Below are 27,095 nucleotides of genomic sequence, written 5' to 3'. Positions count from 1 at the left end.
CTGAACCAATTTGTTTTTCCATCTTCCTACACTAGCAGCGTAGTTACTTGGATAGCACCACTGGCAACCAGGGCAGGCAAAAGACACAGATGGGGACCGGTTCAAGTTTATCCACACTATACCATGGAACCAGATGCACTGGGGACAAAAGTGGAAAACCACCCATGCTAAAAGCTTAAGCTTGGATTTACACAGACAGAAGCCCCAGGAATGGGCAGCGGCAAGGGATGACCCAGGAAGCAGCAAAACTTTAATAAAATGCTATTCTTCATAAGGCGATGAGAGGAAAGGTCAGCAGTGATAGCCCATGAGATGAAAAAAATGGACTGTAACAGATCCGAGCCAGCATAGGGCTAAGAGCAACAGGCAATGTTTGACTGTCCTCTGACCTACAGGCTGTCTTCTCTAGGTCAACACGCAGCTGAACTGTGGTGACTTCGCTGCAAACATGGAAGAAAACACCTTGCGTAACTCCTTTGAAATGACTGGTGTACCAGCCGTGGTAGGTGTGCTGCTGTCTGGGGAGACAAAACACGTATACGCTCCTCCATTAGCATCGATGTTCATTACGATACAAATCAGCACAGGTTTTGAGTTATATTAAGCATTCACTGTGTTTCTAAAGCCATGATCAGACATGCTCTTGAATGTCTAGCTGGGTTAGTTTAAGAAGTCATTGCCTCCAGCCGTTCATCCCATCCCTCTCTGGGCTGGCAGAGTGGACCAAGTGACTGCGCTACATTTGTCCCCAGGCACAGTCGTGACAGCTTAAATAGTAGTGGAAGTGCTTCTGGACCCCAACACTTAAAGGACGTGATGAATTCAAAGGGAGAAGACAAGCTTGATCAAGAATTAATGCACTTAATCTATTTCTGTGAAAGAGAGTTTTGTTGTTGTGATGTACGTGGTTTAAATATTTCAAATTATTAGGGGAAAAAAGTCAGCAGCTGAATTTTCATGTAATAAAAAGTCAAGAAATGCATCCAATTAAGTAACAAATACACCAATATAAGTGGGACCTTATAACTGTCTGTAGTCAAAGGCTGTCTCCTAAGATGAGTGAGGTGCCATTAACTCTAAAGCTGTACATCAAAGAGCCAATTCCTATCGTTCATATACTGGCATCCCCTTATCATTTGCCCCATGGTGTGACAGGTGTGTACGCTATTCTGTTTGAATGCTTTTAGGCTGCACTGAGACTGGAACATTTCAGAGAAATTAAATGTCTGATGATAATAAAGAAAAAAAAAATAAGGGGAGGTACGGAAAAAAGCCTGCGGCTCTGCTTCAGGGGAAAAAAAAAAAAGAAAAAAAGAAAGAAACACAAAACTAGAAATTACCTGTCTTTCTTCTCTCTCCTAAATTCACACACCTCCCTGAAGATCAAAAGAATTATTTTCCAGTGGAATAAACATATCCGAGTCTTCTCTTCAACTAATTTCTCCCTACCCCCCCCCTTTTTTTTTTTTAAGCGAAGCAGCATACCCGAGAGGCAGGCCTCAGTCATTGTGACTACTTGTCTACACCTATGTTTGTACTTTCACTGTGTTCCTTGCTAAATTCCATTTACTCAAGCAGACTTTGAAAAACAAAAGCAGACACCGAACCCCAAGCCCTGCTCCTCCTCCCCCCCAGTTAAAGCAGACGATGACCAGAGGAAGGACGGACACATGCAATGAGGGAGTTGAGCTCTCAGCCAGGGAGAACAAAGAGGGTCATGGAGAAGATGATGGACCCTTCATCCCCAGCTTGCTTTGCCAAGACCTCCATCTCCCAGCACAGACGGATCGAGTACCCAAGTAGCTTTGCATCTTAAACTGATGGCTCTCCACAGCTATCCAGTCTGTCACGTTCATCTTCTCCTGCCCACAGCAGTCAAACTGAGGGGGGGAAAGAAGACCACCACCCACCGTTGTCACTGAGCAGGGAAGTTTGGAAGGTGAAACAGGGCGCTTTTCTGGCTCTCTCTCTCACTTCTTTGCAAACATTTGGCATCATCTTAACAAATGCAACGTCTGAATAGAGCTGAAAGTAATTAGCAATGTCAAATCATAAAGCCAGAGTCAAGCAGAAAGATGGGACATCTTGCTGTGATTATTTGTGTCTCTCACTCCCCATTTACATAGCAACTTCCTGATCTCCAAGTCTGAAGATCACTGGGTTTTCCCAGAGGCCAACGGATATATCAATAAAATAGTTGAAAACAGATGGTTTGCCCAGAGTTTTCATTGAGCTGCGTTCACAGTTTTAAAGAGAAAACCTGTGATTTACAAATGTTATAGGAACAAGCACAGCATCAAAAGAACCAAAGTGGGTATTACGATTACACAAAAAAATATTTATTGGTGCTGGATTTCTGTTGTTAGTTGTCATACCTCAAGACTTATTTTTAACTAATTTGGCCATTTCTGTCTCATCCACATTTTTTGTGTTCCTTCATGCCTGTTAGTGTAAGCCTGATGTGCCATAGTTATTTTTTTTTTCCTCTTCCAAACAGTCAAAGCTTATCCACATTATGTTCAATGCACAAAACACAGCTGAAATGCTTCTACTTAATGTGAAATGCACATAATGGAGTACTTTGTGAAACAACTGAAAAGCAAACCTGAAATATTTGACAACTTCCACAAAATATTACAACGAAGGACCGCATCTTTTCTTTAAGATGGGATAAAGGAGTATTCACTAGCTCCAATAACTAGCAAAGTACAAGTAATATTCTTCGCTTGGACTGAAATTTTACAAAGACTGTCCTTTTCCATTAAAGTGTTAAAGATAAGACTATGTTCTTTAAATTAGGGCTTGCAGCATATACTTAAATTCCTTAATCTTTCAGAAGCCACTCCAACTCCAGCTTCCCTATAGGCATTGGCTTGCAAGAGACCTTTACTTTTAGTCCATAAATTCAGAGTTCACTTGCGGAGCTGTCGTCTTCGCTTTTATTACCTGTCAGGTTCCCTCCTCACACAAACTCCAACTCCACAAGAAGAAAGAAAAGGAAGATGACATAAACCTATATATTCAGCAGCTCTTATATCAGTTTAACATATTGTTAAAACAAGTAAAGAACATAGCAACTTAAAGCTCTTCAAACAATTAACTCAGCTTTAAGGAAACTGTAAAACTAATATGAACTCCTACCTCAATTCAAATGAATAAAAGTTCCAGAGTCTAACACATACATATATATGATTTTTTTTATATTTATATAGTAATATAAACACACACAAAATTACCATTCCAACTCCAGTATATTTCAAATTTTCATAAAGCTTTTCACTACAAGTCTGAGGCCAGGCCTGCCAGGAGTATGCTAGTGTATGGAGAGCAGATATCTGGGAGGTGGCACAGCATGGCATCCAGCTTTTTTAACACGTTACGGGGGGGGGGGGGGGGGGGGGGGAGCAGGCAGGAAAAAACTTTGATACATTTATTCATTTCTGGAGCATTAGGAGCTTAAGAAAAAAAAAATAAATCAAATCTTCTCAGTGTTTCCTCGGGATGTCCCAGGAGCCAGCCAAGCCCCCTCCACCCCTGGTCTCAGAAGCGCCCCTGCACCACACCAAACTGCAGCAGAAACTGCTGTGCCAGACACTTGTACAAAAGCAGGTGTTTGCCAATGAAGCGGGCACAGGAGCACTGTTATGGGCACAGCACCTACTTGCAGGGTTAAAAAGGCTAAAAGGAAAGGATACTCATGGCCCCGTTTGGGCTGGCCAGCGGCACTGCTTAGAGCAGGCTCCCTACAGCCTGCATCCCTCGTGGGTAGCGCCGGGGAGGCCTCCAGGACCACGGTCGCACATCTCCTCCAGCTGCCCAGTCCCTTCGGTGCTGCTTCTCTGGTTTATTCTTTTCCCATCCTCCGAAAAACGCTAGGTGCTAGGCAGTGAGGGTTCCTCCCCACCGGATTGGGGAAGGCAAGGCAGAGCATCCCTCGGCCATGCAGGTAGGGTAATGCCGCAGCCAGGCTGCGAAGCCAGCAGCTTTGCGTGATCCCAGCTGGTCCGGAGGGAGCAGGAACACGAGGCGGAGAGCTGGACACAAAACTCAGTAGGGGGAGAAGAGAAATCCCGTGTTTTGCTCTCATTCTGTAGTCTCTCCAAGCATGTTATGATCAACCCTTGCTCTGCTGGGGCAAACCAACCAACAGCAGGCCAGTGGCCATCACTGTAGATGCTCCCTGAGGAGCTGGCCACGATCCTCGCCACGAAGGCCACCTGGGTGTCATGAGATACATCCCATAAGCATAATCTTAGTAATGATATTCATTATGAACATACTGCCACACATTTTGTTAACACTATTTGTCTGGGAAGAGGAGATTTGTTTGCAGCTACTGTCCCAGCCTCGCTAGCTCTCATCTGCGACCACACTTGGCCTTCCAAGCTTCAGTGACTGGGAAATTTTAACAGCCTTGTACTAATAGCAAGAGTTTAACATTGATGTTAATAAAAGGAGTATCACTCGTGACTCTTGTGTTAAGCCACTTCTGCTCAATGGCAATCGTTAAAGAACTTTGCTCTTTGAAGTGCTCCTTCAAAAACCACAAACAAATCACTCAAGTAACACTGGAGTAGATTTTTAGGTTTTGAAGTTGAGTACTGATAAGCCTGGTACCTAGGAAATTCTGCTACAATGCAAGGCAATAAACCCACCGTGTTAACAGAGGTACTTTAAAATACTCAGCACGTTTGCTCACTGTATCAAGCGGCAGCTCTCTGTACCTTATGTGTTGAGAACGTCAATGCAAGGATTTGCTTTATTCAAAGACAAATTTACAGCAGCTCTCAGAAACTAATGATACATGCCAAAGCTATTTCAACCACCAGTACTGATGTGCCAGCATATCTATTCTTCCATTCATACGTTTAAGATGGTACCAGTCAGAGATCACACAGTTTGCTGCAAATTACCCATAGAGGATTCAGCTGATCTTTACCTACATGCTGTATAACTTCCACCATCCCAGTTAAGTTTCTGATCGTTCCATTTCTAATTTCCCCATTTTTATTTAAACATTAGCAATTCCTTAAGCAAGCACAGACAGTTAAAAAAAAGTTACAAAAATCCCAGAGATTGCTGAAGCTCACAAGAAATACCTATACCTCACTTTCAAGAAAACCAGAACAGCTTCTAAAAGTGAACATGGCATAGAAAAATGAGATGCTTGTCATTCAGCAAGTATGTAACCTTCATGAAGCAGTATATTTAAACTGCTCATATTTAAAGATTTTTAAGCACAATCAAACACACTCTTATACATTCTTTAAAAAAATGCAAGGGAGAAAAGCATATTCAGCATATCTAAGTTTGTATTGGTTTTGCAGATTACAAAGAAAACGTGTGTGAATTTCTCCCTTTCCCATAGTTTAATCCTATAGCTTAACACAGACTCACTTGAGGGCTGGTCCCCTTCAACCCTTTAATAACAGTGAAGTAGGGAACTAAAACACCTCTGGAGAAGATGACCCATTAGGAGTTGGTTAGGTGAAAAACCACCTGCTGCTGTTAAAGGTGCATGCTACATATAAGAACATACAATGCATAACTTCATCTAGTCATTGCTGTTAATGAACATCTTCCACAGTCTCCCAGACAAGATTATCTTTACAGATAGCCCTGTCCTTCAAAACTCTGTAATCCAGAATCACTAAATTATTAACAGAAGCCATAGAATACACTTGAAAAAATTAGCAAGCATTAAAAGAGAACTGTGTATTTTTTGATACAAGACAGCATTTGCATTGTCCTCTCCAAACTCAGGGACCTTCCCTTCTGACACCTTTCAATGTGCTCATGGTTTACATTACTAAAGTTGTTGTCATCAGCGTGAACTACCGCTTAAAGCTGTGCGGTTTCATTATGGTACCAGCAGAATGTTTCTAGATTTTATTTGAGTTTTGTTTTTTTTATAAATACAGATGTAACTTGATCTGTATAAGGAATCCTTCCTAAAATAAAAAAATAAGGCTATAGCAGATATGTGCTATAGCACATTTAAAATGCGTCCTGACTGAAATACACCTCCATCCTCTGTCCCCACCCTTTTTCCGCACATTTTTACCCTGCAAAGCAAGATCCTGCTCTCATTTCTCTCAATCCCACACCAGGACCCCAGTCTTTCCTGCCTGGGCCAAGCCCATTCCCTCTCCCAGAAAATATAATCACATTCCAGTTCAGCACATTCACACCTCCTGTCTCATCCCGCCTCAAGCCTGCTCCAGCCTTCCGAGATAGGAAGACAGACGGCAAAACTGGTTATGATCCTGCAGTGGAGGCTACGAGCAGACCAGGCTAGGGAGCCAGAACTGCTACCGGGTACCGCAGAAAATTACTGCTGACCACATGCATGAAGACACTTACCCTGCAGCTCAGGTGAACACCCACACAACGGGAATGGCAGGAGCTATCAAAAGTCGAGTACCACGCTGGCATGGTCCCAATACCCCCAATCTGGGAACCTGGCATAACAGCGTCGCTGCAGTGCTTTGAACTATTGCTGCAGAACGCTCTACTGCTCCCTGCATGTGGGCATCTGTACACATGTGCAGGGACAGTAACTCGGTGATTCCTGAACTACAATTATAATAAATTGTCTCCAATATGTTAGCAGCTATTGACAAGCTTTCAAAAATTACTCCTGGATTTGATGGCAAATGCCCACGAAAATTGGCAGCAATTCGGTTTTTGAGTTTAAACGGAACACAGTTCTCCTTTCCAAAGCATCTGAAAGCCTTTGTTTAAATAACATAGTTTCAGTATTCGTCACACACTGAGGATTTTACTAGAATATTCTGTGCTATGACTTAAAACTCGTATGTAGCTGGGTTTCTGGGGTGAATTAGAGCAACCCTAGAAGTTGCTGTAGTTCACAGAACCACTTTGCAGGTCCCATATTCTGAGCTGAAGCTCAGAATAAGCAGTGTTACCAAAAAAAAAAAAGTCATCACAGTCAAATATGCTTCTTATGCTAAGGCACCTAAACAAGCGACCCTCTGAAATGGCTTCCTGGTCCTTTCAGGCTCTGCACAGACTGCTGGAGCAGCACACCACCCTACTACCTCTGGCTCTCTGTATGACCCTTGGATTGCCAATAAACCTCACCAACACCATTTCCAGATCTAAAGTACGAAGTACACCACTTCATTACCTTGTGATAACAAAAAATACACTGTTGATGCTTTGCAGTAACTGAAATGCATCAAAACTATTGCTACATTTGTGAAGCTCCTTATTTGCCAGGTCTTTCTGCTACCAAAAGTGGCAGGCTCAAGCTGGGCAACCAGTGCCTTCTGTCTCAGTAGTGCAGTCCCACGGTCCCAGATAGCACGGCATCTTGCAATGGCAGAATGCATCCTGCCAGATAAAACTTTTCTGAGGTGCTAGGCAGCAAGTTTCCACTCAGTAAAACTTACATTTTGCTAAATTTCACCTCCATAAATAAAGGACTCTATTCTAACTCTCTTTTGGAGGCCAGAGCTGGGAAAATATCCAATGTAAACAGAAAATAGAGAGCTGTTATTTAGTATTCTGAATGAGGCTGGCTACTCGCCAGCTATAATATTAACATTAGAGATCATGAAGCTCCTGTAACCATCATCTTTATTTCCACCCAGGTATGTTTACTGGGCTCATTAATACATACGGTGTGGCAACCGTCTTCCTACGCAGCTGGAAATTGGAGCACATTAAGAGGGAAATTGCATAGTTCGACAGGAGTTGCAAACCAAATGATTATCAATACACTATAAAGTTTTATGAGCAAGTAATTTGTGTCTTCACCAAGAAAAAATCCCCCTAAAGCCTACTTCAGAGCAAACTGGGAAACTGCCAAAAGAGAGTCAGTTAAATGATGTTTAAACTTGCAGGTTTTGGATGGAGATTACATATTAAAAAGGTAGAAGCAGGTTTTCTAACATATATTCTGCAAAGAGTTTTATGTTTTAGAAGAAGGTCACAGCAGCTCAGGAGCTTTAAATCCACTTTTGACACAAATTCCTTTGGGGGGGGGGAACAAACTTTTTTTTTTTTAACATTAATAAAGCAGCATGCTGGCACTGAAGTTTCCATGTTCACACACAAAATTCAGAGGAACAGTCCTACATTCTTTTACCAGAAGTTGCTCCCTACATTAGTAGGGGATATGCATAACTACACTGTAAATTTATGAGTGATGCAATAAACTGAAAGTTTTCCTGAAATTCGTTAAAATGACAGAAATGCATTCTGGTGAAGTAAACAAATTGCATAGGAAAAATGCTTTACATTTCTCACTACACTTGTCTCAAAACCCAATTTATTCTCAAATTGTTGCCAACTCTAACAAATTATGGTGACCTTGCAATGGAGACAGATATCCCTCTCAGGAACAGAGAGAGGGACAACCCAAAGCATGACCCACACCAGTGGAAGAAAAAAAATCTTTCTGAGCTTCTGACACTGATGGCCTCCAGCCTGGATTTGCCCACCTTATTTCTAACAGCTATTCTGAAAACTCAAGGTTTTCTTCAGAAAAAGATGTAACAAGTAGCTTGCTACTTATTAACCCAATTTCCTCCTTTTATACCGTCCTAAAATTGATACAGTTTATCATTTGCCTACGAACAATGAAGCTCCTAAAAAGGGAATCCTCACCACACTTTAAATTGTTACTATTGTATTTTAATTACAATGATATTATGTCAAGCAATTATAGTGGTTACATTACAAAATATTACATAATCATTCCATGATTTTTTTCCAACAAAAAATGTCTGCTTTTTTTAAATGGCTCTGACATCATCTTGTTTCCAATCATATTAAAAATATATGAATTAAAAAAAATAAAGAGATGCTGGCTTAATTTACACATTCATTATTTCCCCCTTAATTTTGTCCCTTCCCTTTTGCACATAAAATTATCATCAAACCAGCAACTGGAGATTTAATATTTTAAACTTTAATTAGAGAACAAACATTACTGTAAGTAGAGAAAAAAGCACGTTCATCGAAAACGAAACAGATGATTTGTAGACAGCAAAAGTATTTACTAAAGTAGTTTCTTTTTTGGCATCACAGAAATGCTGGAAGCCAGGAAGGAGTTTTCGTTTTTTTTAAATAATTACTAAAAGGTTATTCACATCATGTAATTTGAGGGATTTTTATTATGACGCATAGCATTGGCACAAAGCAGACTGTGGCCCTCAGACCAAGGTGTTCCCCTCTTCTACACACACACTAAAACAAGAGGGAAACATGGACATTAAATTTGCAAAACGGCTGCAAATGCAAACCTCCATCCATCCTACTCTTGGATCCAAAAACCTGGAAGAGTCCACGCCAACTCGTGGCATCAAAACTCGCTGCTCGCTCCTGCTATGAGCTGCGTGCTTCCCATGCTCGCCGTCGCGTGCAGGAGATCCTCGCTGGTAAGCAGCCCAACAGAAGCAGGTCCGTGGCTGCACTGAGAGGTGGCACGTCCCTGCACTGCGCAGACTCCCGCTCCCCAGCGGGATAATCTGCAGCCAATCTTATTCTGCCCCATGCTGCTTACTGTGCTTTCTTCAGATGGAAAAGGCGGGAATACCTGAGCAGCTACGAGAAGGTAGCGGCCAAGATCCGAGTTTAGGGAATGCAGAAAGCACCTTTGCAAAAGCTGTGCAATAGTTTGCAAAGCTATTTTGCAAAACTGAATTTTTTTTTTTTTTTTTTTTTTTGCAAAACTATTCCATAATCTGATGCAACACTGAAAGAAACAGGGTCTTAGGCCAGAAACCTGAATTTTGGCACAGAGGGAATAGATGATCTGCCCTCTCTCTCTGTAGGTAAGCAGAAATGAAGAAAAATTTTGAAGCCCTTCCCTCCTCCACCTCCTCAGCACAGTGATAAGCATCTACCACCTAGAGAGCTGTAACTAACTATTAAGGTCTGATTAAGATGCTTTATAAAACATAATAAGCCATGAGATAGTATAAGCACATATGAAATATCTTATGAGCGACTAGCGATAATGGCTGAGGTGTTCATAACTGTCTATGTGATTTCAACACCTTCCAGTAAAACCAATGCTATGCATGTCTCAAGCAATACACCTTCCCAGAAACCCCTTTCCCTCCTCCAGATACAAAAGACTTGGGCATGATTCATTTTTGCACAACATTTTAAAATTGCTTAAACACCTTAGGACATGCAAGAAGGATGATAAATGTTTAATTCCACCACCGCTGCATTTATACAGCAATCTTGTACCTGGGGTTTGGGTTTTGAAAGAGTTTGGATTTGGGTCACCCCACCAAAGATGACGAATAGAACTCCTTATGAACTTCACTTGGGAAACTTTGTTCCAGTTGAAATTGCAATATCATAAAGTCCAGGTACATTATTACACGTACATGATTATACTTCAAAACTCTATAGAATGAAGCAAGCATGTACAAAGTGACTGAAAGTGGAACTTGGAGAACAATGCAAGAAAAAAAGCAAAGTAAGAAAACTTACAAGGACTGTAAACCGCTTAATCCTCTGATGGCCTCATTAGGTATAGTCTTCAGCTGATTGTTCTGTAGGGTTCTGTAAAAATCCACTGTGTTAGTAAAGCAGAATTTGACAGTAATCTTTATCAACAATAGAGATGACAGAAGAGCCCATGGTGCTGTTATGGTTTCACAGATTTCTAGTATACATAAAAGCATGTAGAATTATCAAGACCAGATACCCAAAGCCAACGATGAAATGAGAAAATGGTCGGTTTCAGTTTTATTTACAACTCATTAATTAACTGCATTGATTTGCAGAGAACAAGCCTCTGACATAATAGGCTGAAATTCCCCTGGGAACTCACTGAAGAGGTTGAACAACTTAACGCTAGTACAAATTTGCTACAGTGGATAATATTTTATTATTTTCTTGTGAAATCATCCTATGCATGCTACAAAATACATAAACCTCTAATTTTTCTTAAAGCCGCATCAATACACAATGCATTAACAATCTAATATACAAAGAGTGTTCACAACAAAGCACCTCTGGGCATAACATTAAAAAGACACAGAATGAAACTAGAGCCAAGCTGAACGAAGTTATACTGGTTTTTTTTTTTTTGTTTTGTTTTTTTAAAACTCCTCTTATGGGACAACATATTATTGCATGATGAGTTATTTTATAAAGAGAATGTAAGTAACTGAGATCTCACACATTATAAATGATTATTAGATTTTGGTACATACTGGGGCAAAATGCAAGTGAACAAGTAAGTTAACTGTTAATTAATATCCAAGTCCCAAATTTTTCAAGAACCACTAGAATTTCAGGCACCTCCAGTGTTGAGTATCCTGACAGCGATACCTTCAAGAGCCTTGACACGCTTAATTCAATTTACAAAACATCATTAAGTAGTATTGCAGATGGGCAGTTTCCTAATCTGTACCCTGCTTATGCTGTTTGTTTATGCTTCTTTCTTTATAACCTCAGGGTCCTTTTCCACTAGGTTTTTAAAATATCTGTTTAATTAACTATCTATTACCCTACTAGCAATCGGAAATATTTACATCAGCATAAATGTTACAATTTCTGGATATGGGTTTTTAAAACCCCAAACAACAGAAAGCTCTTTTTATCCTTAGCTACGGAAAAACAGTTGAAAGGAATATTTTTATCTCAGAAAGAAAAACAGGATATGGGAAACAGGGCATACAATTCTAACTTTTTTTTATCAAAACTTTTTTTCCAATAGTAAATCATTTTCACCTAAAGAAGCATCAAACTATGGAAATTATTTCTATCACTGGTAGGGGATGATTCAAAGGTCAAACAGTATTTTAAGTCTCTGTAAGTACTAGTACTACCTGATCATGTTGGGGCACCTGATGGAGTGAGCTGAGGGGGTGGAGAACAACAAAAAGCTTTACATGTCCTTTTTAGAATTTTTCCTTCGTAGGATTCTTCTGCTACAAGATACACTTCAGAAGCAAGTGTTCTAATTAAATGAAGTAGTTACAGTTTAGTCAAATTCACTGCTGCTCATCATCACCACTTACAGCAGGCTTTATTAAAAAAAAAATAAATAAATGTAGGTGAGCTGTAATTTTTGGGGGGCCAGCAGAGAAAGGGAAAAAAAATTCAATCCAGCCTACCAGTAAACAGGCTGGCTGTGCACTAAGAAAGCATACTGCTAGCTATGAAGCTCTAAAACCCGATTACTTACAGAACTTTGAGTTCTTTCAACCCAGACAAGGCCTTCGGATGGATAAAAGAAAGGTCATTGCCAGCCAGTCGCCTGGAAAAAAATTGCAATAATAATTTCAGTCACAAAATTCAGCACAAAATACAACTATCTAACAAGGAAAATCACCAATACATCAAATCTTGCAAGCAGTTATGCCTTTTGCATCCGATTATGCCATATTCATGGTCTTCCAAGTTTGCATCAGTTATTTCAGTCATCACACATATTTTAACGCCGAGAATGCATTACTCAGCCTCATGGATATACTTTTGCAAACATGCTAGAAAACACACATCCCAGAATGACGAAGAATCTTCTTACGGTACTAGGTTTGAAAAGTTCATTTACCAACTATTAACATGATCCTCTGGCTTTCAGCATTGCTCTGCTGAAACACATGCTCTGGTACCCATGTGTTTTTAATCTATACAGCAATTTCTAAAGAAACTATGCAGTTAAGTAAAAAAAGATAGATGCTAGTGCGAGGCAGGTAGAAGTTTCTATGCAAATCCCAAATGTGAAGATGATATTTGCAAGCAGGTCGTACACGTTCACGGTGGTGACAACTGCCAGGATGCCTGCTGACATTACCAAGACATAATCCTGGTGATCTTTCATCTTTTTGGTCAGCTATTTGGACAAACTTTTCAGAAAAGAAAACTGTTTTGGGGGAGGGAAAAAGGGAACAGGATTCTGAGCCGTACCCACTCTCTCTCAAGATGTGGCCGGTTTCAAACTTGGACTGCTAGATACTAACACCATGTGAAAACCACCATGATATTAAAAGTAATAAATACAGGAGACGCTGCAGAAGACAAAGCAGGAAAGCAGAAACAGCCGCCAAAACAGCTGTTTTCAAATAGCTCATTTCCCCTTCCCCCACTCCTTTTTTCTTCAACCTTTTTCCCACTGTCCTGACCAGCAGACCCTGTGTGGTCCAACCTTTGTTGAGCTGCTAATAGTTGTGACACAAGGTATTTTATTAAGGGTAAAAGACAATAATGCAGAACACCTGGTAACCCATAGCTGCCAAAAGATGCCATCATTTCAGCAGAAGTATGTGCTTTCAGACTTGGTTTCATACCCAAGCTGAGCAAAAGCAACGTTGGAGAAGGTTGTACACTGAAATCATCTGGTGGAAATACTGTGTACAATGCAGTAAGCCTTAATAATTAAAAAACACTTAATGTGCTTTAACAAAGGTTACAGACTATCAAAACCCACCTCTGCTGTTACAGGGCACTGTGAAGCAAGCCAGACACACTAAAGGGAAAAACCTATCTCAAAGAGGTAAATGAAGGAAATAACAAGAGCATCATCTGAAGTATCAGCTTGCCAGAACATAGCAACATTATTACATTTTTATCTTAGTCTCTATTTCTAACTACATAAAAGAGATTACCCAAAACATTTGATACCTACATAGATCTGCTTGCAACAGAATTAATGACTTAATAAAATGCTGCCTGATAGAGAGGATGCTAGTTATGTTTATCAAATCCATTTGTCAAAGGTAGATGGTTTTATTTATAAACCAAGGGAGAAGAGGACGGCTTCTCATGAACAGGAAGGTGACAGCAGCAGCAGATACTACTCGATTTTAGAAAACTGTGTTACTGTTGTTTGTGAAAGTAGACCTTGGTATTTAGTCCCTGTATTCTCACACACACCCCAATTGCCATAGCTATGGCTCTGACATCATTACAAGCATGCTTAAATCTCAACTTCTTCTGTCTTAAAACAAAAAAAAAAAAAAAGACATCTCCTGACTGCTGAGAAAAGTTTGTCTGCATGGCTTGTGTATAACCAAACATCTTTGAAACCAGAAGAAAAATAAAAAGAACGAATGTATACTTATTCTTGAAATCTCCTGCCTGCAAACAACCTCAGGACTTCGGAGCTGTGACATGGTTTTTCAAATACTTTGAATTTTTAACATGAATGAAAAATTCCAGATGGCAACTCAACACTCCCTTAAAATTCATTTTGTTGTCAGTAGCTGCCCGAATCAACTGCATTAACTTTATCTGGGGGGACACGGAGGGAGGTTTGCAATATTTCATGGCTTTCTTTTGAACAATTTCATAAGAAGCTCCCCGTAAACAGAAAGAAATATTGATTAAACATGCTGGGTCTCTACACCAGAGGACCAGTGATCTGCAAAACACATGCTTATTTTAAAAAGTGTTCAAAACATCAAAATAGAAATCCTTAAATCAAGCGAAATTTAACTGAGACTATAGCACGGAATTATTTTGGCACTCAAACACTACTAGTTGATGTTGATTACCTACCACACGCTTCGAGAAGAGCCAGCCCTGGTAAATGTGTGTCAGGCAGCTCTGGCTGCAGCTCTGCCAAGGTTCCCTGTTAAACGGGCTGGTGTGCAGCTCGTCAGGCATCTGCTGTAACTTCTCCCTCCCCCCGAAGAGGCTGGGGATTATGATTTGTTTTAAAAAAGCTAAACTAAATCCAGTTGAATAGCCTCCCCCAATCTCACTGAGTGTCACTAACACAACCTACAGAGCACTAGAAACAAAACACAGCTGAGCCAGAGCAAGGCTTGCGTGACTTCAAATAGCAAGACTTCGCCTGCCTCAAGGCAACTCCTGTTTATTCAGTCTTTTTGCAACCAACCAACAGAAAAAAAAACAACCTGCAATCCATTACATTTCCGTTTCTCCTCCATCTGGCAACCTTCCAGGAAACAGGATACAACTAGCCAAGTGTGCAAAGGCTTTACTAATCAGTTTGCCAAATATACATTTATCATTCACGTCCTAGCCTTGGGGAGCATGGCTGCTCGTTAGGAGGTTTCAACTGCAGCTCTCCAGCAGGCAAAGACCAACATATCATACGCTGCTCTCAACATGCTTCCCTCTGCTGCAGCACGCAGCAGCTGGGAGGATGGAAAGATTTCTCTTTACATAACCAGGTTCATTTTAAAGAGAGAAACGAAAAATTAATAGCATATAATATAGCACACATACAGCATATAAATGAAGACGTCACTAAAATAGCCCAGTCAGGTTTTCCACGTTACCTCCTTTCAGCCTGTCTTAAAAATCATCACATTCAGATTTTCAAATATAATGTTTAAAACAATTAAATATTTAAAAAGCACCTGTTTCTCTCTTTCTGTTTCTCGCACACACACAGTAAATGGGCTAAGGAAAATCACAGCTTTACCAAGCCCCAAACTCCAGCACAACAGAAAGGAAGGGAGCTTCATCTCCTTGCGACAAGACTCACTAACCTGCTTGGGATCAGCCCATGGTGGGACAACTCCACACTGCTATGAAGCTACCTGAAGGCAGCCCTACATTTACACTATCGAGAGCTGAGTACCCATCCGTCCCTTCATTTTGAGTGGAAAGTCTCAGAGATCTGGTCTGAAAGTCCATCTATAGTTACTGAGTCAAGGCACATCACCGTTAGAGCTCTTTTTCCAAAAGGCAGAGCACTGTAAAACAGATTCATCCACAAAGACAGTAAAGACTCAATTGAACAGACGATTGTAAAGTGCCCTGATATGCTATAGGTCACAAAAACTTAGTTTGCTGTCTTTTACTTCTCAAGATACACAGACACAGCAGCAGGCATCATCTGAAGCGGGGTGTAAATGTGTATCACACAGACCAAGAGTTTTCCTGCTAACTCGATTGTGACTCCCCTTGTTTGGAAACAGCAGAGTTACACCTTGGAGGCTTCTGCAGTGGAATCACAGTTGTAATGTGTGACCACATTAGTATCTTTCTTCTAGGTTGGCAATCCCCTTGTAATTGCTTGGTATTGAAAACTGTAGTCCCCTACTTTTACTTTAAAAAAACAAAAATAAAAATTGAGTGTTTCAAGGGCACAAAATTTCTGCAAATTTGGACAAATTCAAAGAGACAAAACCCAATTTCAGCATAGCAGGATAATAGAGTAGGACATGGAGGACAAAATACTTTGCTGTCCTGTCATATATAGGTGAGCAATACCCTCTAATCATTATTTTAAGTGGCACAGTAAATGATCTCCAGATGTAGATGACACCTTGTTGTTATTACAAAAATCAGGATACAATCTGGCTGGGGACTAATCTTCCATGGTATCTCATTCCCAGAATACACAGCAAGCATAGTTGCTTGCACTGAAACTCTTCTGAAAGCAGCAAAGACTGTTTTCTCTCTTTTGGGAAATTAAAACTTCTACAGTTATGAGTCTGGCAACCCGGCTGCACATTAACTGAGCCAAGTTAATCACTGGTGTCACTCCAAAATCAGGGAGGATGTCCCAGGGATACATTTTTGTCCGTAACAATTAAAACCATCACTCTCATTTTGATAGGATGCAACACAAACTTCTTGGAAACCTCTCTGCTTGCCTTGCATCCCAGATGGTGGTGAACCTCAGGTTACTTGAGCAAAGAATTAGGTCTCCTTCTGTCCTTTTGAAGATCCTGGGCACGTACACAAAGTGGTTTTGCTGTGTTTTTTTCTTTCCTTTGGTGGTATTCCAGGATCCTCCTAACCTTATCTGTCCATCTTGTCTCTGATAACAATACATTGGCTACTTTTTCCATGGATCAACTGTAATCTTACTTCCTCACTGAAAATTCAAATACTGACACAGACTGCAATCCTGACATGTCATAATAAATCACCTGATATATTATTTTTATTTCTACATTAGCTGCTTTCTGGTAAGACCCAAGACCTAGTCAACGCCGAACATTCCACAGTCGCCTTCAGACTGTCCACCACTGGCTGTCTGCCCACGCAACATCTCCTTTTAGCTCTCCAACTTTTACCTACCTATTTTCATCCCATTGGAAAATATTCCATTGCTTCCCCACTTGCATTTTAACAATTTCTTTACGTTTTTGCTGTCTTGCATCAAACTATTCTGCCATCCTTAACATGCCTGTCCCTGACATCAACTTTTTCAGGGTTCTTTGTGCTTCCCACACAAACTTGAATTTTACTTCATTTTCTCCTGCAACAGAAGTAACCTTTGAAAATGACTTATAGACACACCTGCTGGGTATCATGGATTAAATTTTCTCAAACTTAAGAAAAGAGCTTCAGGTTCCACTTATTCCAGAAAAGAAGCCACTTTGGAACAGAATTCAGTTTTCTTAACAGTTGATGCATAGTTATGTGCTACAATTTATTCATCCAGGTTTGAAGCTTTACACAAGAGGTACAGCCATTTGCAGGAAAATACCAGGGGCTTGCTGCTTCCCCCATGCAGAGATCCCCTGCCTGGCGAGGGCACACGCCTGTGCAGACAGCTCCTACCCAAGCTGGGCAGCTGCAGAAGGGGACAGGCTGATAAATGGAAGCCTTATCACCGGACTAAACCTTGCTTTGCTTATCTGTGATTAGCAAACAGCCCTTCTGGGACTTTTGTCAGCTGCAGCCTGCTGCACTGTGAAGCCAATCAATAACCTACAGATTACTCCCAATTCTTCTACGCCAATTTAGCATAACTAAATGGATACTTTATTCTGCTGCTGCTAATGGAAAACGCGTTTGTCCCCTTCGCCTTTTCTTGCAGTAGTTTCAGTATTATACAGCCTCAACCGCTATTTATAAAGTCGTATGTCAGCCAAGACACATCAGGACTGAAAAAGGAAGTCTGTAACTACAACCAGCACTGAAACTGCACCAACTCCATCCAGCTCAGTAGGCACTTCTCATCACAAGACTTCCCTTTCTAGCAGTTACAGCTTTCTCAAAGTTATACTGACCTTCAAGGTACTAGTTTGTTTTCAAAATGTATTCCTTGTCTAAAAACTTAAAGTGTCTAAGTAAACTAAACTGATTGATTAAAAGAAGTCTAAAGCCTGTCCGTAAGTTCTACTGTTAAATTGTCAGCAAAAGTCACCAGACAAAATATGGCTCTATGATATTGCTTTTCATGGACTATCAAAGAATACTTATATTTTTTTCTTGTTAACAGGAAAATAAATGATGGATTTTGAAGCAAGCAAGCATTCCCATCCATGCAAAATATACTCTGTCATTCAATTTGTAAGCAGTATCTGTACTGGGGCAAGACCTCCTTGAAGTAGAGCCCACAGGCTACAACACATATGCGCTGTAGGAAACACATATAACCTAAAACAATTATTATACAATATGAGATGTTGAAGCAAGCTGTCTTTGTAGTCCCAACTAGTATTCTTCAGCAAAACAACAGAAGTTTGCACAAATTTTCTAACATGGACATGTCTTAAAAATAAGCAACAATATTGTGTCGTCTTGAAAATTGGTAACACCTAGTCTACAGCAGTAATGACAAGTTGTTGCAGTATGCAACTTTGATTCCTCTTACCTCCAAAGCAAAAAGCAGAATACGTTTTATAAAATACACCTTCTTCTCCCTAACTGCCTTTGCACATCTTGCACTGTGTCGTGATACCTTTCCTTTGCTCTACCATAGGCCAGGTAGACCTTTCCCTCGATGGCTATTTCAAGGCACTCAGGTGAGTCTGCATATGCTTATCTAGGCTCTGCCACTCTCGATTTCTATTTCCTTCTAATTTCTCATTGCACAAATAGCAATCGTTACAGATGCCATAGTGTTTACTGGGGAAGGAGCTACCTGAGACAAATATTCCATGTTCCTCACCGCGATGCACAAACTTAAATATTCCAGTGGCAGAGTAGCAGGGTGCTGGGTGGCTTTCAGGATTTTATTTCTTCTTCCTGTACCCTCAAAAAGCCATGCCTAACATTAGCTTATCCTTTTCGTTGTGGATGCTGAGAGATTGGGGGCACTTAGCTGTGCTATGGGAATGACTTCCACAGCGATGAGCCAGCTGCTGAGAAAGCAGAGGGGGAATTGTGGTTGACAGCTCCAGTTCAGGGGGCTCCACCACTCTGAGAGGGATCTGTGGATTTGATACCAACTTCACCACGGGCCAGCGCAGAGAGCGGAACGTGAGAGAGACAGGCTCTCTGCTGCCCATGTAGATCTGCAGATGGGCTGCTACACTGAACTGACAGGAGCTCTTCCAGCATAAATATGCTCCTTCCTGGCTATAAATATGTTTCATTTACCTAGTCTGTAAAGCAGACACCCAGAGATGAAAGTAACCAAGCTCGGTTTTGATCAACTGGGATGCAACAATTAAATCAACTACAGATTTGTGCTTTTAGCAGATAGTCCTATTTAGATGCTCAGAAGGTTTCCAAGATCATGAAATATATTGATGGTTAGACATGAGAGAGTGGAAAAAATGACTGTTGAGATAGTAAATCCTCAAAGTTGCTTCAATCTGTCCATACAGGCTGTCTCTTGCCCTGGCATTTATTGGCTTTCCAGGCATGGGATCTTTTGAATGACCATGCATCTAGCAAGTGATGCTGCAAAATGTGGAAGTGGATTAAATCTACGTATATTTGGCAATTAAACCTCTGCTACCAGTTTTCTAACCACTTCAGATACATACTGGGTAAATACAAGACCCACGTTTTGTAGACGCCTCTACTATGAATGACCTTAGAGAAATGGGCGTAACTTTCAATATGATTCTTTGTTTCGGATTTAGGTCAACTGTTAACTTTTCCCCAGCTGAAAAAAAAAAGCAAGTATTTTATCAGAATCATCTATAATTTTACTTTTATATAGGAAAGGCAGGAAAAGAACTTTACGTGAGTACAGGTTACTACTTCTGTGCCAGGATAAAATCTGCCAATGCTAATTAGGCAAGAGTACCTCAGTACTCACAAAAAAAATACCAAAATACAACCACCCAAGAGGAAAGGAGGTAAAAGAATGACTTAATTCCTCACCATGTCTTCCTATGGTAAGATACAGTGTCATGCCGAGACACTATGATGACAGAATGCACTCAATTACTTTCTCAGAGTATGGGGATAATACATTTACCTCCAACATATAGGATTTGTTTTTTCTGCTTTTCTGTCTGAATATCTAAGGCTTTTGCGACTCTTCTTGAGGCTTGAGCCTGGAACTGGCTGCCTGCTCACTTGCACACGTACATTTTTTTGTCCCACACTCCCATTCCTGAAACCAAAAAGAGAAGATGGACTGCACGGTACGAGCACTGTTTGGGGGACTCTACCTGGAGAGACCCAGCCTGAGAGCTTCTGAGGCTACCGCTCGGCCTCCAGAAGTTTCTCATCTGGTTTATATGTTCAGACAGCCCCAACCTGGCAGCTCAGGCAGCATAATAAATTCAGGCTTGTAAGACGGGTCTTGAAGCATAACACCGAACAGTTCAGCCTCCAGGCCATTTAGCTAAGCCAGCTTCTGTGTGCGTGCGCATGTGAAAATAATGTTGAACACTGAAACTCAAAGACAACAGATAAGGGAAAAAGTTTTGTTTCCCTCTAAATGTGCTTGCAGCAGAATAACCAGTCTTGGGATCCTTATACACAACCATGCCAACTTTTGAAATTAACATGTAGAAACAGAAACTGGAAAGAAGCCTCTTCATCTTCTAAAAACAATGGAATTTACTGAACCTACTAGCATCTGTCCCCACAAACAGGAAAAATATGCAACTGTTAAGCACAGCAAGAACCTTCTAAGCTACAGAAATATTCTTGTATCAGCAGGATTGAAACTCATCCAGAAACAAACTGATTTAGGACTCGCATAGATAAGAAAACATTAATTAAACACAGGTTGGCCAACATGTTTTTAAACATCATTTAGTATCTAGTGCAGACCAAGTAGGTGATGTTTAAAAATATCTTAGCTGACTGTGGTTAATTCTACTTGGGAGTCTTTGCCTAAAGGGTTTGTCTTGACTAGAATTTAAAGATGCAAGTTACAACACGCCAACACACTTTCTAAAGCTCCGGCACACACAAGGCAGCAAACATTTCTAATGTGTGCTAGCTGGTCAAGTCAAAGCTTAGGCTCTTAACTTGCTACCACACGTGAAACCTACACCTTGCATTTTCTTCATTAGAACTTTACCTCTTGGAATTCAAGCTGGAGCAACTGAGGAAATTACCTCCTCCAGCTGTTCAAATATTCGCAGCTGGCAGACGGATGAAGAGCACTCATCAGCTTCCAACCCAGCGTCAGACAGCTATTTTTGAAATACCAACAGAGGAGTCTACACTGGCTGTCTTTATAGGAAAGCAGCTGAAGAGAGCTCTTGGCTTGTTCCTCAGTCTCTGCTGGTGGGGCTGAATGGACAGATATGGGGTGGTAACGTCTCCAGTCGTACCAGCTAGTTTCACAAGAGGATGTTTAACCACAGCCTCAGTTACCACATGTCAACTAACACAAGGCATCAGGACAACTTTTCTCATGAAGATTCATCCTTACCTTTTCTACTCAAAACAAGCCCTTTGTCTCCAGCTTCCCGCTACAAATCCTGTGACTACTGATGTTTATCAAAAGGGAAAGGAATTGCACCATCTCATCAACGTTCGCACACTACCTTGAAAATACTATTTTAAAAGACCTAGCACTGAAGGACAAAAACCACCTTCCACCAAATGCTCCACAGCCAGGTGAGGAAAGACACTGCATCCCAAACTAACAGCTCAGCCTTGGTGGCCTTGGCAGAACTCCAAGACATGCCTTATTCATAAAACCGAAGTAATAAAAAGGACAGACACTCCTCCTCCCTCCCCAAGGATAATACAACTTGGTGCTGATGCAGAAATTAGAAGGAAGGGGACCATCTAAATTACACACTGAAATAGATACTACAAAAGCAAGCAGCTGTGACATTTCAGCCAGGTGGTCATCTTCAGCTGCAGTCAAGAGGAAAAATAACTCTAGACATTTCCCTTGCAGATACTTCCTGATTACAACCTTATGGCAAAAAACACCTCATTTTCACTGCCAGTATGCATTTTAATTAATCTTTATGCTCTTAAAATATACTTCGTCAATTAAAAGCCATGATCAGAGACTCTGGTGGCGGGGGGGAAGGGTTTGAGATGTTTAAGCAGATCTCTTAGTGCTGTAATCAGCATGGATATAATTAGTCAAGCAAATTCTCAGTTGTACTATTTCTTTTCCTGAAAAATTACAGTTGCACGTGTGCTGTCTCTCGCTTGCTGTTTATTCATCTCAAAAAGCAGATTAGCATTGCGTTTCAGAAAAGAGAAAACTTTTATTGATCTAAATCTTCCCCTTACCACTTTATTTCCCTAACCATTTTCACCAGCTATTAAATAAAAACCTTAATAAAGTTTGCCCTTGACTGATAAAAAAAAAAAATATCTGAGGGTAGCGTCACAGAAGAGAGACTGTTTCATATCATATATGAACTACAACCAGAAACACAACAGACCCTGGCATCAGCATACATCGGGAAGATAATTGAGTACTGCTGTCTCTTGGCACCTTCAGGAGTGATTATTTTCCTTGCAGTATTACTGGGCATGATATGGTCTTCAAAACCCCAACAGTCAGAGAGCATCCTCCCTAACCCTTGTTGGAGAAGGTCAGAGCCCTGCCCTGAGGCTGACTGGTTGGAAGGTGACTGGTGCTCCCCTTCGGACAACCGTGTGCTTGTGTAGGTTGCAGGCAACCTACAGACGGACAGCAGGACAGGTTGCTGTCCTCTGCCTTCCCACCAGCTCTCACATGAACCCGCAGCCAGACAGCCAAAACCTTATCATCTAAACCTTACCCATCAGTGCAGAGCAAATAAGACGACAACATTTTAAAAGGTTAAGAGTGGAAATCAAAACAAGGTTAAAAGGTCATTAAGTCAAGGAGACTTTTCCTTTATTCGAGCGGTTCGAGTTTCTGAAGCCAGACTGGAAAACTGGCCAAGAATAAAAATCATTTTGATTTGCCTTCCTTGATGAGAGAGTGCCTTTTTAATTCATCCAGCAGATCATTCACAAATATAGTGAATGGAAATCATAGAGTTAAAATCCTTCAGACTGCTTTAGATAACTTTAAATATTAGAAGGAACTGCAACCATTTAGAAGAGCATCAAAACATAACACAGCCTGGCTCTTCCAGTTAAAAATTCACACTGGAAAATGGTTTCTGCTTTCTAAAAACACTGCATTATCTAACTATATTTCCCTCTTCTAGCTTTCTATAAATACTTTAAGGTGTGGTTATAAAACTGTGGCCAAGTTCTTCAAGGATTTTTAGAGTCTCCATATCAAGTTCAGGGCTGCAGCATATTTATGTTAACATTTTCTGGAGAATACACTTCATTAACTGCTGTGGCAAAACCCTTGGTGGTCTGCTCCTCACTGACTCTGACCATTGCTGTCTCAATCATTTGCGAATTACTTCCAGATGGGTATCAGTTACACAGAGATGGAGAATTTTTATAACATTTATAAATAGTGCATGAATCCTACAGACACACGATAACTGCAGTGACACGCATGACGAGGCTGTGAAGAGGGGCACGTGGAACACATAACCCAACGGGTGGATTCTGCCCACAGACAAGCTGGAATCCCTTTGCTTGTACCTGCAAGTAATACTCAGGTAGGACACTATCTCAAAAGGTAAAAAAACCTCAGATTATACCTGCAAATTTGATACTTCGCAGGGGAGTCAGTTCCCTAAACACGGCCATTTAGTGCCATTTCAGATGCCCTCTTCCACCCGGCCCCAACTGCCATTCCAGGCAGCCATCGGTCTCCCATCTGTGTCAGACCTGCCAGTCTTGTGCGGGTGTCTCGGATAACCCAGCACATCTAAAAACGGCACAGGATGCATACATTGAAGTACCCAGGTCGCTCCCCCTTCGGTGACATAGAAGGCACCTTTTAATCGAGCAGCCAGCTTTTTCAAGTCTGGTACGCTGCTTCTTTCAACTTTTATTCGCTAGCATTCATTTTAGGATTCGGAAAACGATCCTCTGATGTCTCTCCAGACTACCAAGTAATTCATTGCATTAAGAAAATGACAACCCCCATTTTAAATGACTCCTACTGCATTTTTTAATGCCATACTCTCTATACGTGCACTGCATAAGACTCAGTTGCCTACGTAATACATCTAATTGCCTCCCATTTACATTCAATTAAATTCTGTGATACTATTTTGCAATATTAATTAACTAAATCTGTCAGGGGCTAATCGCCCGGAGCATTTGACAAATGGCAGAGGTAGAGCATGGTATAAAGAGAAAGGTGTCTGGGGCTGTCTCCTGGATGAAGAGCTACTAGAGTCTGTGGTGGTGTAGGTACTTACTGCATTCCCATTAAGTCTGTGGGATTTTCATTTGCTTTAGGCGTGTAATTCTTGGGAGAAGTTCTAGATGGAAACGTCACTTCTAGCACAGATTTCAACACCACTTTGCTTTAACTCTGTCTCTTTTTCTTTGGCGTGGAACACCCAGGTTTCTGTGCTGAAAAAGCAAATTTGCTAGTGCCTGGCAGTCAGAATTTGGATCTGTTCAACTATAAATAAAAGCCAGGAAGAAAGTTTGAAAATCATCTTAGAGTGGAGAGGAAAAATTGTGGTTGTAGAGTGGGAAGTAGGACAGTTTGATTTTTTCTGTCCACAACCAGCAAAAATAAAGGACTGACAAATTTCTGTACCTTATCCCAGAGAGAAAAAGGAATGAGCAGAATGAGGCAAAAATGTGTCACGTCTGGTGCTGGTCATTTCTATTAAGGAGGGAAGCTGCTTTTGTTCGCATCTACTTTAGTCTATTATATTCCCTCTGGGAAGAACGTGAACTGAAGCAAGGGAACCTGGAGTTGACTTGTGCACAGATGACCATAACCAGGTCTTTACAGAGAAGGAAGAAACCTTCCTATTTCACTGCCAGTGGGCATGGCCAGAGCCTCCACAAATAGGCTTCAAAGTCAAAGCAGGCTGCTGCTGCGAAACATTACTAGCAACTCACAGGTCTCGGTTAATGGTTTTCAACTGAGAAGTACTGTACATAGATACTGCCTACTTATGGCTCTGCTCTGACGGTCGTTTTCCTGTCTCTCTGCATCCGTGATAGCTGTTGAATTGGAGAGAGTTTTTCTTTTTAATCTTTCTGGAGATTCTCCTACCACTGCAGCTGTAGGAGATAACTCGAACATAAAATGAAAATTGTATTTTTCCATTGTACTAAGGAATTATGACTGATTCTAATATGTCCAAACATTTGGCAAGTATCATTTTTACTGTAAAGTTGTTGGGTTTTGGTGGTGGTTTGTTGTTTTTTTTTTTTTTCAGAAGTTGCTTTAACATATCAAGTAAGCATGCTAGGAATGATTTAAAGCTTCTGGGTGTTCACATATAATCCTGAGTTCAACGCTAGCCTATTTTTTTGCAAACTGAAATGCTGGAATTTAGGGGGACATTGATGTACACGTAGCAAATGGCTCTGAGGCCATAAGCACAGCAGATGATGGCTGAAGGCTCTGCCTTTTCTCTCTACCTCCTGACACACCCCAGGGTTTATGGAAGTTACACAATATGCACACCCACCACTTAGGTTTTATTGCTTAATTACTTATAGGGAAAAAATGAAGTCTCCCACAGTCATCTGAAGTTGGGAAAACGAATTGTTTGTTTTTTCAACTTTTGGTGTGAAATACGATTATAAAGAATTTGGAAAAGAGTGGACTACAAATATAGTTTAACAAAACAACACACCACACAGACATACTGCAGCACACATTATAAAGCACATAAGGAATGTTGGCTAGTATATATTCTGAGCCAAGCAAGCCTCCCCAGGCCTCTAATTATTTTTTTTTTTAATTGACTACTCATGCCATAGAACCTTTCTTAAACTGTGTCAATTACACACAGGCACCATCTGAAATCCTGGTAAATCTGTTTTCCTTCATGAAGTATTCTCGACTATATTGCAAATTTAAGCAATACCTGAAATGGGAGAGAATAAAGCAGAACCTGTAAAGTCGGAACAATGCTTCCCTACTTCATAAGGTTTTGTCTCTTTGTAGCTATTCTTCCCCTAAGGTGCATTTTTTGAAAAATCTCTCAACCCAGCACTCATAGTTCCAGTCTAGCCAAAGTCACAAATAAGGACAGCCGTACTTTGTATTTTAAATGCTCTTTGATATGAGAAATGCTACTTTGACACTATGAAAATGCAAGCGAAGCAAAGCAAATTGCAGTGGTATTGTCTTATCTATTTCTTATTACTGGAAGTTCTCAACACTTTCTGGCAAAGGTTGAACCATTACCCTCTCTTCATAGATAAGGAAACTAAGGCACAGAGAAGTCACTTGTCACATAATAGTACTTACTAAAGTAGTTACTGAAATTCAAAGCCTTCTCCCTGTTTATTGACTCTGAAACCCAACCTAATCCAGGGCTATGCTGTGAAAGGGTGCTTCAACTTTGCAAAGGCATCTCAGTTAAGACTTCAGTTCAGCAAAACACTGGACACATGAGTCTTAGTGCAGCTCGAGGACTCAGAAGTCCAAGTATCACCTAAGTAAAACCTAAAAAAAAACCTAAAAGGAGAATGGGACAAGAGGGAGATGGGAACTGGAGAGAGAATTTCTGCCAGAGAAACTAAGAACAAAAAGCCCTGTACCACAGAACTTGAATTTCTGATGCAGGTCAGGATGGGCTTGCGAGCGCTGCATCTGCAGCCTACAGGGGCAATGGGAGCAAGCTGCTCAATAAATGAAACAACATATATTTTATGGAACTTATGCAACAACTACACTGTAGCTCCTTCGGAAACAATGGTAATTACACACCTCGTGTTATCTTTGGATAATGCTGTAATTAGCATGTGTCATCACTGTAGCCATGATTAAAATAATTACCATAAAAAGTCCCTTGTAAGTAGCATTTACTGTTCCGGTTTCCAAACACATACAGGATTTTTTTTAATTATAATTGCTGTCTCTGTTCACAGCTCAACTCAACACTATTTCTTTCCCCACCCGCCTTCCACTTTACGGAGCCATCTGATGTTGCAGCAGAACTTTAACGTGTGTG

General features: G+C 40.8%; 1 protein-coding gene across 1 annotated transcript in view; it reads right to left on the bottom strand.

Annotated features, from left to right (window-relative positions):
• The window catches only part of LGR4 (leucine-rich repeat containing G protein-coupled receptor 4), an 83,926-nt gene that overhangs the window by 18,992 nt on the left and 37,839 nt on the right, over window positions 1-27,095 (bottom strand). Inside the window, exons 2-3 of the mRNA XM_009334582.1 lie at window positions 12,182-12,253; window positions 10,477-10,548 (exon numbers count right to left, since the gene is read on the bottom strand). Of these exons, the coding sequence (XP_009332857.1) occupies window positions 10,477-10,548; window positions 12,182-12,253 (144 nt within the window). The remainder of the gene's footprint in view (window positions 1-10,476; window positions 10,549-12,181; window positions 12,254-27,095) is intronic.

Source organism: Pygoscelis adeliae, unplaced genomic scaffold, assembly GCF_000699105.1.
Source record: "Pygoscelis adeliae isolate BGI_AS28 unplaced genomic scaffold, ASM69910v1 Scaffold171, whole genome shotgun sequence".
NCBI classification, from domain to species: domain Eukaryota; kingdom Metazoa; phylum Chordata; class Aves; order Sphenisciformes; family Spheniscidae; genus Pygoscelis; species Pygoscelis adeliae.
Note: the sequence above shows the minus strand (reverse complement) of the source record. Positions and strands in the feature narration are given on the sequence as shown.